The sequence below is a fragment of the Oryzias latipes genome, chromosome 17 (genome assembly GCF_053564925.1).
Source record: "Oryzias latipes strain Hd-rR chromosome 17, Olatipes_Hd-rR_3.1".
Lineage (NCBI taxonomy): Eukaryota > Metazoa > Chordata > Actinopteri > Beloniformes > Adrianichthyidae > Oryzias > Oryzias latipes.
The window spans coordinates 6,253,617-6,268,369 of record NC_136253.1 but is presented as its reverse complement, the minus strand read 5'-3'; the positions used below and the strand labels follow the sequence as shown (position 1 = coordinate 6,268,369).

At 40.7% G+C, this 14,753-nt stretch overlaps 1 protein-coding gene across 3 annotated transcripts; it reads left to right on the top strand.

The window, feature by feature from the left end:
• Positions 1-5,456: 5,456 nt before the first annotated feature.
• Positions 5,457-11,633, top strand: slc25a24l (solute carrier family 25 member 24, like). Of its 3 annotated transcripts, XM_078935293.1 has the most exons (11): positions 5,471-5,735; positions 5,796-5,937; positions 6,322-6,409; positions 6,653-6,764; positions 6,831-6,989; positions 10,022-10,159; positions 10,255-10,365; positions 10,638-10,805; positions 10,885-11,023; positions 11,102-11,179; positions 11,409-11,633. In XM_078935293.1, exons 1-11 carry the CDS (start codon positions 5,613-5,615, stop codon positions 11,492-11,494), a joined length of 1,344 nt encoding a protein of 447 aa, XP_078791419.1. In that variant the 5' UTR covers positions 5,471-5,612; the 3' UTR covers positions 11,495-11,633. The 3 variants fall into 3 exon arrangements, with proteins under 3 accessions (XP_004078749.1, XP_078791419.1, XP_078791418.1); XM_004078701.5 differs by lacking the exon at positions 11,409-11,633 and having other exon boundaries at positions 5,457-5,735; positions 5,811-5,937; positions 11,102-11,381; XM_078935292.1 differs by lacking the exon at positions 11,409-11,633 and having other exon boundaries at positions 11,102-11,381.
• The last annotated feature ends 3,120 nt before the right edge of the window (positions 11,634-14,753 follow it).

Below are 14,753 nucleotides of genomic sequence, written 5' to 3'. Positions count from 1 at the left end.
ACATTTATAAACCAATAAGAGAACTTTATAATTGATCCGGAATCGCACAACGAGCAATGCAGCGATTTTAAAATCGGTGTAATGTGTTCCTGCCCCCTGATCCTCGTCAACACGCATGCGGCTGAGTTTGACATGAGAGGAGGGCATTGCAATAAACTAATTTGCTTGAAATAAAAGCATGCATTAGAACCTCTGTGCTGGCAAGAGAGAGAAATGGGCGGACTCTGGCAACATTTTTAAGATGATAAAATCCTGTCTTTGTTGTATTTTCAATTTGTGGTATAAAATTGATCTCAGAGTCGAAAATAACTCCCAGGTTTCTCACACACTGAGAAGTTTTGTCATTTTTGTCATGTCACCACACTGCTCCCCGTTGGCTTTATCCCTCCTCCTAACCCACAATGTATTGATGGACAGACACCTTCCGCTCATCTTCGTGTCAGAATTTCACCTTTGATGTTATATTTGCCTTTCCAGCAGATCTGGTATAATTGTTACACAGCTTAAAATAGTGACTTATTCAAATCAGCGATTGTATCCCCCACATTCTCCACCTCTCCTCCTTTTATTCTCTTCCACCCCCCTCACACTCTTCCTCTCTCCCTCCCCACACACACTAAACGTAACAAAGAAATAAAAAAGTAACAAAAAGGGGTTTATACAAATTTACACTCTGGTTTTTTGAAGTTATATAACCTCTTTTTGTGATAGTAAAACCTGTCCAACACAAAAGGCCTTCAGCTCTAATCTGTTTGCTGAGCTGTTGGACATAAGTTAAAAAAAAAGAAAAAAAAGAAGAATTTTTGTCATTTTTTAGTTTAGATTAAACAGTCTCCCTCAGAACTGATGACTGACACCTCTGTTTTGTCCTGGTTAAACTGTAAGAAGATTTCTGCCATTCATGACTGCATTTCTAAAATGCAATTTAAAAGAATGTTGACGGACTCTTCATCATCAAGAAACAATGAACCTTGGGGGACTCCACAGTTGATTTCAAAGACCTTTGAAGAGGATGTATCCATAATCTGCGATCTGTGAGATGGGAGTAAAACCACTTTAGTGCGGTACCAGAGATGCTCAAACCTCTCAGCCTGTTGAGTAAAATACTGTGATCTACTGTGTCAAATGCAGCAGTCAGATCCAGTAGTACCAGGACTGAGAGTGTCTGACAGTCCAGGTTACATCTAATACTTTTTTATTAAGGGCTGTCTCTGTGCTGTGGCTTCTCCTAAAACCACATTGATACATTTCAAAGATGTTATTTCTATTTAAAAACTCATTAAACTGGATTGGAACTGTGTTTTTCAATCATTTTACTTCAAAACGGTAAGTTGGATACTGGACGATAACTGTGATAGTTGCTTGGATCTAAATTACTCTTCTTCAGAAGAGGCCTCACCACTGCCGTTTTAAAGGCAGCAGGGAAGACACCTGTCTGAAGAGAGTAATTTACAATGTTTAAAAGCTCAAACTCAAAGAAGTCGTCAAGTGTTTTTAACAGTGATGTGGGGATTGGGTCTAAAAGGCAGGTGGTTGGCTTTAACTGGGAGAACACTTGACCAAGTACCACGGCATCAACCAGAACAAAACTCTCTAGTGTTTCCTCTGGTAAATAAAATGCCAGAGATTCATTCAAAGCAACACCTTTTTGAGTTAAGAGACTGGATCTTATAGCATTTATTTTACTCCTGAAGTGGTCTGCAAACTATCACATGTAGCATCCGATGCTGCTGTGGAGGACCTTTGAGAGTCTCTTTTTGTAAGAATATCTGTTGTTTCAAAAAGAACTTTAGGGTCATTTTCATTGTGTACAATCAAGTCGGAGGAGGGGGAGATTCTAGCTTTTTTATTGCATGACTGTAAATTGTTTGTTGTTCTTTAAACATTTCTTCATGTTCAGTTAATTTAGTTTTCCTCCACCTCCTCTCTGCCCTCCTGCATTCACGTTTCATGGTCTGATTGTTTCCTTCCTCCAGGGTGCTGTAGCTTTAGTTTTTGTTATAAGTGGAGCTACAGGATCAATGGCTGACTTTAATTTTTTGTTAAAATGTTCATCCACTGAATCCCAGGATGCAGGTAAAATCTGAGCCGGAGCTTGATGTCAAATATTGATCAAATTTGCAGCCACATCAATATTTATGTATCATTTCCTCACAGTTCTCACTGGAGCTTCCTGTAAAGTAAAACTGGTGACTAGTGACTACGGTGGTACAAACTTTGAAGAATGTTAAAACCCAAATATGGCAGTTAGGATTTGAAGAATTGCTTTAAATTGGTATAAAAAATTGGTTAGAATTAAAATTTTAGGAATGGTTAAAAAGTGTTGACACAGTCAGGACCATAAATATTTGGACAGAGACACATTCTTTCTAATTTAGTTTCTGTACATTACCACAGTGAATTTTAAATAAAACAACTCAGATGCCATAGAAGCGCAGACTTTCAGCTTTTATTCCATGGGTTGTACAAAAAGATTGCAGAAAAATGTGAAAAACTAAATTATTTTTTAAACATAATCCCTTCATTTAATGGGCTCGTAAGTAATTGGACAAATGAAATAACTGAAAACCAAATAGTCATTCCTAATATTTGGTTGAAAACCCTTTGTTGTCAATGACAGCCTGAAGTCTTGAACTCATGCACATCAGGGGCCTCATTTATAAAACTTTGCGTAGGCATTGCGTCAGAAGTGGCGTACGGATGAAACATAGGATGTGCGTACGCACAGAAATATTCGGATTTATAAAACCGTGCACACGCACATCCTACGCATCTTTCCCTTTATAAATCACAATCAGTTCTAAATGCAGTGCAGCTTTTGCGGCCTCATGACACGCCCATAGTTGCCCATAAATAGTCCGTGAAACGCCCACAAATGAATATTCATTGATTGCGAAACCATGCCAAACACAGAGAGGAAATCAAAAAAACGTAACTTCACTCAATGTGAAGTAGAAGTTATCGTTGGCGAGGTGGAAAAGAGGAGAAAAGTGTTGTTTGGAGGGCACAGTGTGGGCATTACTAATGCCAAAAAGGCACGTGAGTGGCAGACACCGTAATGCTGTAGCCTCACAACCTCGGACCGTGGCCGAAATAAAAAAGAAATGGTTGGACATCAAAGTCGAGGCATAAAAAGCGTCTAGTGCTGCATCGCCAGATTGTGTCTGTCACCGGGGGGGGGGCACCGGAGCGCCAGATGCACCGAGTGACACATGTGGTTCCTCCGAGTGCTCCTCTGTAACGCCGGGCCCAAAAGCCCGCAGAGGTCCAACAGGAAGACTCGGGGAAGTCTGAACCGGCTCATAAGTCACTCGTCCTCGTTTGCCAGCAAGTCTTCTTCTTTTCACTTTCACGTGTTTCTTCCATCTGACGACGGTGTCGCCGTTTCTCATTTCACCCGTTTTTGTGCGTACGCCTGGGTCAGAGCTTGCGTGAAGGACCGCACATTTTCCCGTCAAGTTTGCTTTTTATAAATATCAACTACTGCGTAGAGAGTGGCGTACGCCTTCTTTTGTGCGTACGCAACGTTTATAAATGAGGCCCCAGGTCTTTTTGCGTTGCTGAGTTCACCAGTGCTTTCTTTCTTTCTCAGGATGTACCACACTGTTGATTTAGCCAATCCTCATACTGTAGCAATTTCTCTTATGTTTTTTTGTTTTCTCAGCTTAATGATGGCTCCTTTCACCTGCATGGAGAGCTCCTTTGACCGCATGTTGTCTGTTCACAGCAGAAGCTTCCAAATGCAGCACGAGTCCTCTAATCAACTCCCAGGCCTTTTATCTGCTTCACTCATAATGACATAAAAAGGGAATTGCCCACACCTGCCCATGCAATAGTATGGAAGTTATTGTCCGATTACTTACAAACCCATGAAATGAAGGGATTGTGTTTAAAAAATGCTTTAGTTTTTCAAAATTTTTATGCAATCTTTTTGTTCAACCCATGGAATAAAAGCTGAAAGTCTGCACTTCAATGGCATCTGAGTCATTTTATTTAGAATTCATTGTGGTAATGTACAGAAACAAAATGAGAAAGAATGTCTCTGTCCAAATATTTAGGGTTCTGAATGTATATGTTTTTAGTCAATTACACATGATCACAATAGAATAAAATAAATCCTTTGTCGATTCAGGTTCTTAATTTACAAACAATTATTTTTATTTTCCACATATCTGGAGCATTTCAAATGAATGGACTGACACATTGTTTGGGTGATAACAGCTTTAGTTTAAATCACAAAGACACTACGAAACTCCATCCAGGTCTTCTGTCTTCAATAGGACTTGATGAGACTTAATGGGACTTTATGGGACTTGGTCCACATACTGTAAGGTCAATTGTTGATATTTTAAAATAGATCATGTAAAAGTATAACGCCTGTTTACTGCATTCTAACTACATTCTGCTGACAATCCAAACTGTTGATCCTTTAGTTGCTTCCTCATCCATTATTTTTTGCTCATCTGTATTTAATAATGTTTGATTTATTTGTTTTATTTGTTTTATTTGTTTCTTGCACATCCTGTTCCCTTTGTCTAAAAATGAATGAACCTTTTGGACTTTTTTGAAGGATTGTACATTGTTAACAAAGATAAATTATGACATTCCCACATGTATTAAGTGAACTGTGATCATCTCTGTTACAAAATGTAGTATCAATAGGTGTAGTGATGAACACAGACCTACATTTTGACTAAATCTGCCGTCTATCATCTTATGTTCATGTCTCCATCTTTACTTGAATTGACTACTGCCTGTAACAGTGTTTTTTACAGGATGACCAAAAAAATCAGTCAGGAAACTGCAACTTTTTCAGAACTCTGCTGCTCAAATTCTCACAAGGACCATCTGAGGTTTTTGCACTGACCTCTCTCTGCCAAACAATATACTCTAAAGTTCTGTTGATGGTTTATAAAGCTTTGAATAGTTTAGCACCAAAAAAAACATGATTGACCTCCTGACCCAGTATGAACCAGCCAGACCTCACCGGTCATCTGGATCTGGTCCTTTGTCAGTTAGAGTCCAAACCAAGCATGGGGAAGCTGTATTCTGCTTCTATGCTCCACAGGTCTGGAACAGACTTCCAGAAAGCCTTAGATCAGCTAAAAAAGTTGATTTAAATCCAGGTAAATAACCCATCTGTTCTGTGCTGCATTTAAAAAGTTTGTATTCAAAAGTTTACATCCACATTATTTATCTATGCTTCATTTAAATTCAGTTCTTTCTAACTTTCTTTAAATCTTATTTCATTGATCACTCATAATAGCTCTTGATAGTTTCTTTTGACGTCTTACGTAAATCCCTTTGAATTGTCTTTATACATGAAATTTGTTGTGCTAATAAAGTTCCCTTGTCTTGCCAGTGACCCCTGAAGAGGACTGCAGGTCTGTGCTGCAGCTGCAGCGCCACCTGCTGCAGCACAGGAAAACGGGAGTGTTGTTGGCTGAACAAGTGCTGCATTTCCTCTGAGCTCCAGATGAGTCAGCGTCTGTGTTTGGCTGCAGCACAACTGCTCTGGACACTTTTGCTGATATTTAGTCCCATAATGAAGCAGCCTGTGCTTTAGCATTCACGCAGGAGTGGAAGGAAGTTCATCGTTTTCTTGATACACAATGGATCAGTTTCATCATTTATTTGCCAAATTGGACCAGAACAATGATGGGTTCATCTCCATAGCAGAACTGCAGGATGAGATGAGAAAACATGGGATCCTCTCCTCCAATGGAAAGATGCAGGTAAAAAGGGTTTGAAAGATGCAGCTTTGGGGTAAAATCCAGAGATGACATGTTAGTCAGTTTGTTTCCTTTAAGGGTCTTGTTGATTCTTATGACAAAAACAAAGATGGCCTGCTGGATTATGAAGAGTTCCTTTGTTACATGATGGACAGAGAAAGGAAATGGAAGATTTACTTTCATGACCTTGACAAAAACAAATGTGGTGAGTCTTTTTTTTTTGCAATTTTACTCTGGTTGTTAACTGTTCAAAACTTTTAAAGAATTACGCAAATTATTACTCCTTTCCACTGAGCTTCCTTTTATGTTCTGCAAATAAAACATTTATCTGAATAAAAAAAATCGGACCATGTGTCATAGCCGTGTAAACATGGTGATTTATTTTCATTGACCTATTTCACAGTAAATGTGTGCTTTTGAAGGTCAAAGAGAAAGGAAACCCACAGATGAACTGTTTATTGTACACAGAACTGCAGCTCCAACACTTTAATGGCCCTTGTACTCATACAGTTATCGTGTCTTGCATGAAATAAAAGTCAGAGCTGAAGCAGGGTGTGCATGTAATTGTGTGTATCTCTCTTCTGATCAGGGGTGATTGACCAGGACGACATCATATGTTTGTTTAAGGAGTTAGGAGTGGTCATTTCAAAGCCCAATGCAAAAAAAATTATACAAATGTAAGATTTTTTGTCCACTATCTACAGGGTTTTTCAAGCCTTTATCAGATATATTTGGTTTGACTAATTAAGAAGACTAATTCATATCTGTGTGAACTGTTTTGCTCTAGCTATTTTCTATATTTGGCCTAAAGTGCTTTGAAAAAAAAGACGTCCCAGAAATATTAACGTTTATAACAGACATTTTCCAGTAGACATGAAGGTTCTTCACTGCTTTAGTGTTTTGTTGTTTGTGGTTACCAGGATTGATAAGGACAGTTCCCTGACAGTGGACTGGAATGAATTTCTGCAACACATCATCCTCAACCCAGTGGACACCATTGGGGAGCTGGTGTCGTCATGGAAACACGGTCTTGTAAGATTGATGGATATAATAAGCAAAAACGTGCGTCTGTGGATGCCAAACTTTCTCTTCTTGTAGGTTTTTGATGTAGGGGAGAGCCGGGGGATTCCCATCGAGTTTCCAGAGGAGGTGTCCGGCTTTGGTGCTTGGAGGACATTCGTTATGGCAGCAGGAATGGCGGATGCCGTCTCCCGGACTGTGACGGCTCCCATAGACCGCCTGAAAACCCAGCTTCAGGTCAGACACGGATCAGAGATCTTGCGCAAGAGTTAATGCAGGTTTTCCTGCAGCCAGAAACAAAGACTGAAGTTTTTCCTCCTCTAAAATAAAGACCATGGCAACAGGGGGGAGGTTGCACCACACACCCCTGAGTAAAACTACAACCAACTAACTAACCAATTAAATGTTATTTAAATTTGCAAACAGAAAGAACCTAAATACAGTTCACGATTTCAACTGCACCATACAGGACTCAAAGTGACAAAAACACACAATAGCCATTAAAAAATGGACTCTTGATTGAATTTCAAAGTAGCTTCCTCCTTACTGATTGAATAATTTCATCTTCAACATCCCCACATACATCAAAGCTGTATCTTATATCTTTCTTAAGCCTTTTAGAATAAACTATATTCATAAACAGTAAAGACCAAAAGTTTGGACACACCTTCTCATTCAGAGAGTTTTCCTGTGTGATCCACCGCAGCAGAGGAGACTCTTGGTCTTCCTCTCCTGGGGCGGTCCGCATGTGAGCCAGTTTCTTTGTAGCGCTTGATGGTTTTTGTCACTGCACTTGGGACACAATTTTTCAGACTGACTGACCTTCATTTCTTAAAGTAATCATGGCCACTCGTTTTTCTGTACTTTGCTGCTTTCTTCATGCCATAATACAAATTCTAACAGTCTATTCAGTAGGACTATCAGCTGTGTATCCACCTGATTTCTGCACAACACAACTGATGGTCCCAACCCCATTTATAAGGCAAGACATCACACTTATTAAACCTGACAAGGCACACCTGTGAAGTGAAAAACATTTCAGGTGACTACCTCTAAAAGCTTATCAAGAGAATGCCAAGAGTGTTACGGCATATCAGGATGACCCAAATGCAGGACCAGACTCCAAAGTCGAGGGAAGAGCCAGAGATCTTTTAATAAAAAAAAACAAACAAAAAAAACACCACACTAGGTGGGGAAAAACTCCACAAACATAACAGGACTTGGAACCAGCATGATAACAGACCAAACAAAGAAACACTCCGACGCAGAAAGCAGAAACAGACACACTCATAGAGTACAAACAAATTAGCCTAAACTGCAGACAGCTGTGCACCAATCATGGAGAGCCACAGGAGAGGAGGCGGGGCCCTCCAGGAGAACCCACAGCCAATCTGCACACAAGACACAACAGGTAAAATGAAACAGAACTGAAGACTGTGACAATGAGTCTGCAAAGCAGTAATCATATCAAAAGGTGGCTACTTTGAAGAACCTACAATATGACATATTTTCAGTTGTTTCACACACTTTTTATGTATATAATTCCACATGTGTTAATTCATAGTTTTGATGCCTTCAGTGTGAATCTACAATTTTCATAGTCATGAAAATAAAGAAAACTTTTGAATGAGAAGGTGTGTCCAAACTTTTGGTCTGTACTGTACATGATCATATATTACCTTTGACACACCAAAGAACCATTTTTAAATCTAATATGAGTTATTTTTCCTACCCAGAAGTGAGTCGCCTCGATCTCTGAGGCTCCGCTTTTCACTCCTTGCAGATGTTGCCCAGTTCATGATGTCAACCTAGAACTGTCCTCAGCAGTGCGTCCACAGATAAAGTGGGTGTGTGTGTTAGCCTGGGGGCGGGGTTGGCAGCGCAGACTCTTCCTGGAAGGGGCGGTTCCTCACTTTGTGATGTCACACTATGAGGGGCTGGTGCTCAGAGCGCAGGTTTTTAAAGGAATGTTCGGAGACTCCGTGAATGGATCAAAATACCGCTTTGAGGTTGTTGTTGTGAGAAATGAACATTATAACACACTTAAAAGCTCAAAAGGTTCATTTTTTATTGTATAGGCCTTATAGGCCTTAGCCCTTGTGCTATTGTTAACGTTAACGTTGGGAGTGGGGTCATCTAGACCCCACAAGACAGTGCTCTGAACCTTTTTTCTTCAATGATTTGTGATCCTCACTGGTGTCCATGGATTACATGAAATCTTTCCACCTTTATCCACCTTTGTCATGGTAGGGAGAACACGTCAATAGAAGGGTGGGGTCATCTGGACCCCACAAGATGGCACAGGGGTTAAAGAAATCTACTGGCTGAGTTCAGACTTCATCTTTCGCTTAAAGAGCAAATTTCGTGGGTAAAACAAATGCATATCTCAACCTTAACCATTATTCTAATCTTCAAAACCCATTAAATCCCTTTCAGGGTCACAGGGTTTCTGGAACCAACTTGGCCACCATCAGGCACAGGCAGGGTTCACCCTGAACACGTCGTCAGTCGCATACAGGGTGACACACAGACATGAAGGGACAATCGGAGACCATGAAGCATGATTTTGCACTGTTGGAGGAAACCAGAGCTCCACACCTGTACTGAGAGGACCCAGATGGGATTTGAACCATGCAGGTCCTTCTCACTGTGAGGAGAGAGAGCATCAACCACCACACCACCGTGCAGCCCTCAAGCCAAACCATTAATCCAAAGAAGTGTGAATCATGGGTTGTTTGTCAGGTTGTGTGGGTGAGGAGGTAAGGAAACTGCACTAGAAGTTAAAATCACAGGATTTAGCAGTAGATTTTTAGTCACTTTTGTCAGTCAGCTGTTGAAACCGTGGAACGCTTCCAGATGATTTGGTCTGCCTTCAGTGTGGGGAAAAAGCAGACAAACCAGATGAAAGCTTTCAACTCAGGACCCTTGTGATGGGTTGGAAAACTGTCCAGGGTGAAGCCTGCCTTTGCCCAACAGTTGCCAGGTAGACTCCAGCAACCCAACATTCTGAATGAAAATTAGCAGGTATAGGAAATGGGTGGAATGATGGATCCCTCTAAGTCTGCTGGACTTGCTGGTGTGAAGTTCAGGGGTATAACAATCCTTTTTTCCTAGAAAAAGACTTTGGATTCTTCCAGATCTAAGTGCTGCTTAAAATTTTAGTCCTTATTTTTTTGCATCTTCTGTTTTTTGGGAAGTTTGGGGTTTTGTCTGGAGGATTTATTTTAGTTTATGAATCTGTCACACACTGCGCTGCGCCTGTTTCACAGGTGCACGGGTCCAAGGCCTTGACCCGAGGCTTCAGTGAGATGAGAGCCTGTGGTCTGCGGTCAATGTGGCAAGGCAATGCCGTCAACGTTCTGAAAGGAACGCCACAGTCCACGCTGCAGTGTCTCATCTATGCACAGGTGAGGCCCTCCGTCAGTCCCTCCAATACATAGAATTCATCAGCTCTGGATTGTGTCAAGCAGCAGATCGGCATGCTGGGAAATGTTCTGTCCAGATGAAGGTTCACACCAAAACCTCGACGCAGGAAACGCTGTCGGTGCAGCAGCGCTTTGGCTTGGGCTGCATCTCTGGAGCTGTGGCTCACGCTGTCTTCTATCCTTTAGAGGTATCAGAGATCACAAGCACCTCATAGTAACTCTGCCTTTTATCATAAACTTCCTTAGAAAGAAGTCCAGCGTTATATTTGAAGGAAAAATGTACTTTTGACAACAGTTAAAAACAGCAGCTTGTCTCACCATTGTCCTATAACAGATTTATCAGTGTTGCACAACTTTTCCAAAATGCTTTAGTGAACAAACACCTGAAGTGTGAGGTATCTTAACATGATTGTGTTTATTACAATGACTGACTTCTTGTCTCATTTTACCTCTGCGGTAGGTGCTGAAGGTGAGGCTGAATCTGCAGCAGGCCGGCACATACCATGGTGTCGTGGCGTGTGCCCAAGAAATCTACAAACAAGAGTCCCTGTCGTCCTTCTACAGGGGTTTTAAGCCTAGCATCCTCTGCATGATCCCCTATGCAGGTGTGGAGTGTGCCGTGCATCAGGTGTGACAAAGACACCAGGGAGGGAGCAGATGTCCTTTTATTTTGAAAGACACTGATTTCATCTTTGTTTCTTTTGCAGTCGATCATGAACTGGGCTAAAAACGATGTGGCGTACAACAGCGACTCCAAGCTGTTCTTCTTCAGCTTTGTGGCCTTTGCTTGTGGGCAGGTGAGCAGCTATCCTCTGGCGGTGATCCGAACTCAGCAGCAAGCTCAGGGTAACACCTCCGTCTGTCTGAGGCAGCTTCAAATACTGACCATGATCGTGTTTTACTCATTACTGGTTTGATTTCCAGCTTTCAGGGCAGATTCCCGCTCAGCCTCACGCGTGTTACCTGGACTTCTAGAGATATATGAACAGCATGGACTGAAAGGTTATTATGGCGGCATGGGAGCCAGCTTCGTCAGGGCTGTTCCCTGTGCGCTCATCAACTACGCTCTGACGAGGAAATTTGAGAATCTGTTTTCTTCCATGGACTCTTGAGGAAAAACAGCGGCAACTGTCACTGATGGGGATTGTTTTAGACTTTCCCTGAACTCCTTTGAAAAATAATGTTTTTTTTATGCAAAACTTGATTTTTGTTTTGTTTTATTTGATTCTAGTTTCACCAAACACGAAACATCAACTGCAACAGACTGGCGACCTGTTCAGGATGTCCCCTGCCTTCACCCACGAGTGGCCGGTATAGGCTCCAGCAGCCTCATGACCCCGAAAAGGACAAAACGGGTTTAGAAGATGAATGAATGAATGAATGAATGAATGAATGAATGAATGAATGAATGAATGAAGCATCAAAGAGGAGTTTCAGATTTCAGAGGACTTACAGAGTACTGTGACATAAAGTACTACTTTAAATGTAGGTAAATTGTTGTAACCTTAGCCTCTTTTTTTATAAATAGGCGTTAAAATTTTTATTTTATCACCAACAGTTGAGTTTTCTTTCACTTGCACAGGATTTAATATACCCTGTTTGTCAGAAATGATCCAAAAAAGGTTTGATGCTAGCCGGAGCAAACCTCTGCCAGTGGCTGCATCCCTGTCCTTCTCCATTACTTTTTCCTTCTGCACCTCTTTTTCCTTTACCATTCTCATCCAACTCCCTCCAGCTCCCATCCTACCTGGAAGGCATAACTACTGTCAACATTCATCATCACATCCCAGCGGTACTTTGAGACAGTGGTCCATGCCTTCATCACAACCCGGCTGGATAACTCGCTTTATTTCGGGGTCAGCCGGTTGTCCCTCTTAGATCTACCGCTGGTCCTGAACGCTGCTGCTCGGGTCCTGATTGGAGCGTGAAAGAGGAACCACATTGTCCCCGACTGGCTGCCCCTTCATTTTAGAGTTCACTTGAAGATTCTTTTATTTGTTTTTAAATCTTTGAATGGTCTCGCCCCGCCCGACCTTTTCTCTCCCTACAGTCCAGCCCGGTGTCTCTGGTCAGCTGATCAGCTTCTCCTTGAGGTTCCGAGGTCTAAAAGGAATAGCAGGGGTGAACGAGCCTCTTCCATCTGCGCTCTGAAGCTTTGGAACGCTTTGCACTAAGTATCAGGCAAGCTTCCTCACCGTCCATTTTTAAAACTCTTTAGCGTTAATGTACAGGGCTGTGTTTCAATTTTAAATTGTGTTATACCAACACAACCGTCTGACGCGTGGCTTCCACGGCGTGCGTTAAAAAGTGATAATGCATACTTTGTCAGCCATTAACCCTTACTTAAAGCACTTTATAAATAAATAAAGACAATGATGATCATCACACCTTAAACTTCCAGCTTCAGACTCATCCTACCCAACAGTTTCTTCAGCTCTAGAACATTCTTCTCAAACTCCTTCTCCGTTCCATCATGAAACAGCTTGAATCTATGAGCCTTGCTTTCTTCCCATATGGTCTTTTAAAGACACAGAAGATCCACCTCCCATGTTTTTGCATCTTGTTGACCAACTCTATAGAGTTTTCTCTATCAAAGTCTGTACATGCACAGTTCCTGCTTTAAGTCTTAGAATCCTCCAAAGCCAAATGTATGGATATTTTCTAAAATATACATACAGAAATGCCTGTAACACATCTTAGATATTTGTTCTGTAAAATGTAAAAGAGGCACTTTCTCCAACAGGAGGGAATTTAATAACAATCTCTGAGGAAAACTAGAAATAAATATACAAACAACCTCTCCATTAGTTTTTTACAGTTTTGTTCCGGGTTGCTAAAAAAGTGGACGACTGTGTTGCTCAACAAGCATTTCAACTCACCTCAGAATCCCATACAGTCATTGGTCTACAAAGCAACAACCATGTTGCCGTGGTGGAGCTTGGTGGAGCGTTCCAGCTCCGTGGTGGAGCTAGAACGTTTTTTATATGGGGGGGGTGGGAGGTGGACAGAAGACTTTGGAGGGGTCGCCAATGAAAACAGCAGAGTGAAGGATCAAAATTCAGACAGATTTATTATTATTATTGTTATTATTAAAGACCTACAATGAAATCACATTTTTGGTGTTTTTAACATGTTCTTGCTGCATTTTTTCTCATGATGGTGCACAGATATAAAGAAGATTATTTCTTCATTCAAGTTGTTGTGAATCAGGAGTAGATGAAAAAAGATTACATGTGAAAAAGCTTGCAGTTGTTGCGTAAAATCCAGTCTGCCTGCTCCGCTCTATTCTGATGCATCCACTTGCAGACAAACAGATCCACGATTGTCTTTTTTTTCCTCGTCTGAGCTGGAATCTGAACCGGGAACGCTAGGTTGGAGTGAGAGAAACTCTGCAGATACTATGTCCTGCAAAACCACAGTTTGTTTGATTTTGCCAATAACGGCATTATCATCATTAAAAGACCACTGGGAATGCTTTGAAAATTAGATTATAAGATGATCAGAGTAGGACTTTAATGAGATTTCCAAAAAAATAATTTCATATCGTGGAAATAGTGCAGACATGGCAAAGGCCAGAGCGTTGATGGCTCAGATGGACCGGCATGCACAAAACAGGGGCATAGCAAATATTGTTCACAATGATCACAGTTTAGATTGGCCTCACAGGCGTTCCACAAGGGTCCTTTTTGGGCCCTCTTATATGTACTCAAACGACTTGCAAAATACATCAGATCATGGAGGAATTTCTACACCTGCCACAGAAAGACAAAAAACAAACAAACAAATACACAAACAAATAAAATCTATAAAACTGGATCAATTCAGAGTTGTTTTAACAAAACAAAAAAGAGATTGAACATGACCTTGTATAAGAGGTTACGTGTCTTTGGGGTGCACTGGATTTACCTTTCACATTCAGAAAACGCAAAAAACAAACAAACAAATAATATCAATAAAGCATAGGCCTATTATTCTTATTATATTAAGCAAAACAGATCATTCATGACGGCAGCAGCTCTTAAACTGGCCTTAAACAATATATCTTTAGGAATGAGACATGCTCATTGCGGACTTGTGCCGTACTATAATTTGAATGCTGTTTTATGCTTGTGATTGCGTCAGAAACAACAGAAGTAAACTGGCAATTATGCATCAATTAACCACATTTGCAGCTATAAGTGATGCATTTGAATGCATATCAACGTGCACAGTCCCAAAATTAATAATGGCAAAGAAAGAAAAACGTAATTCTTATTTTTTTCAATTGAAAAAAAACAACAATTGAGGTTAACAGTTTGTGACAATTGTATACAATTATGCAAAGTATAGAAAAGTAGAAAAAAGTACATGACATGTACAAACAACAGATGCAAGATAAAATAAAATAAAAATTTAACAATAATACAGAGGAAGAAAAAAAACTTAAATAAAAGACATTAAAATAAAAATAAAAAAGGGGGTCACATAGACATTTTAATGATTCTTAACTTAGGGGGTTATCAACAAGCTGCAAGTTACATATGATACTTTGAAGTTCCATAGCAGGTTTGTTTTCCATGAAGTTTACAGATGAAAA

Bases quoted from the DNA above. Each gene is read 5' to 3' on its own strand.
- slc25a24l (XM_078935292.1), top strand. From the start codon at position 5,613: ATGGATCAGTTTCATCATTTATTTGCCAAATTGGACCAGAACAATGAT. The intron at 10,160-10,254 runs GTGAGGCCCTCC...TGTTCTGTCCAG, and splicing joins AGTGTCTCATCTATGCACAG to ATGAAGGTTCACACCAAAAC. The intron at 11,024-11,101 runs GTAACACCTCCG...TTTGATTTCCAG, and splicing joins AACTCAGCAGCAAGCTCAGG to CTTTCAGGGCAGATTCCCGC.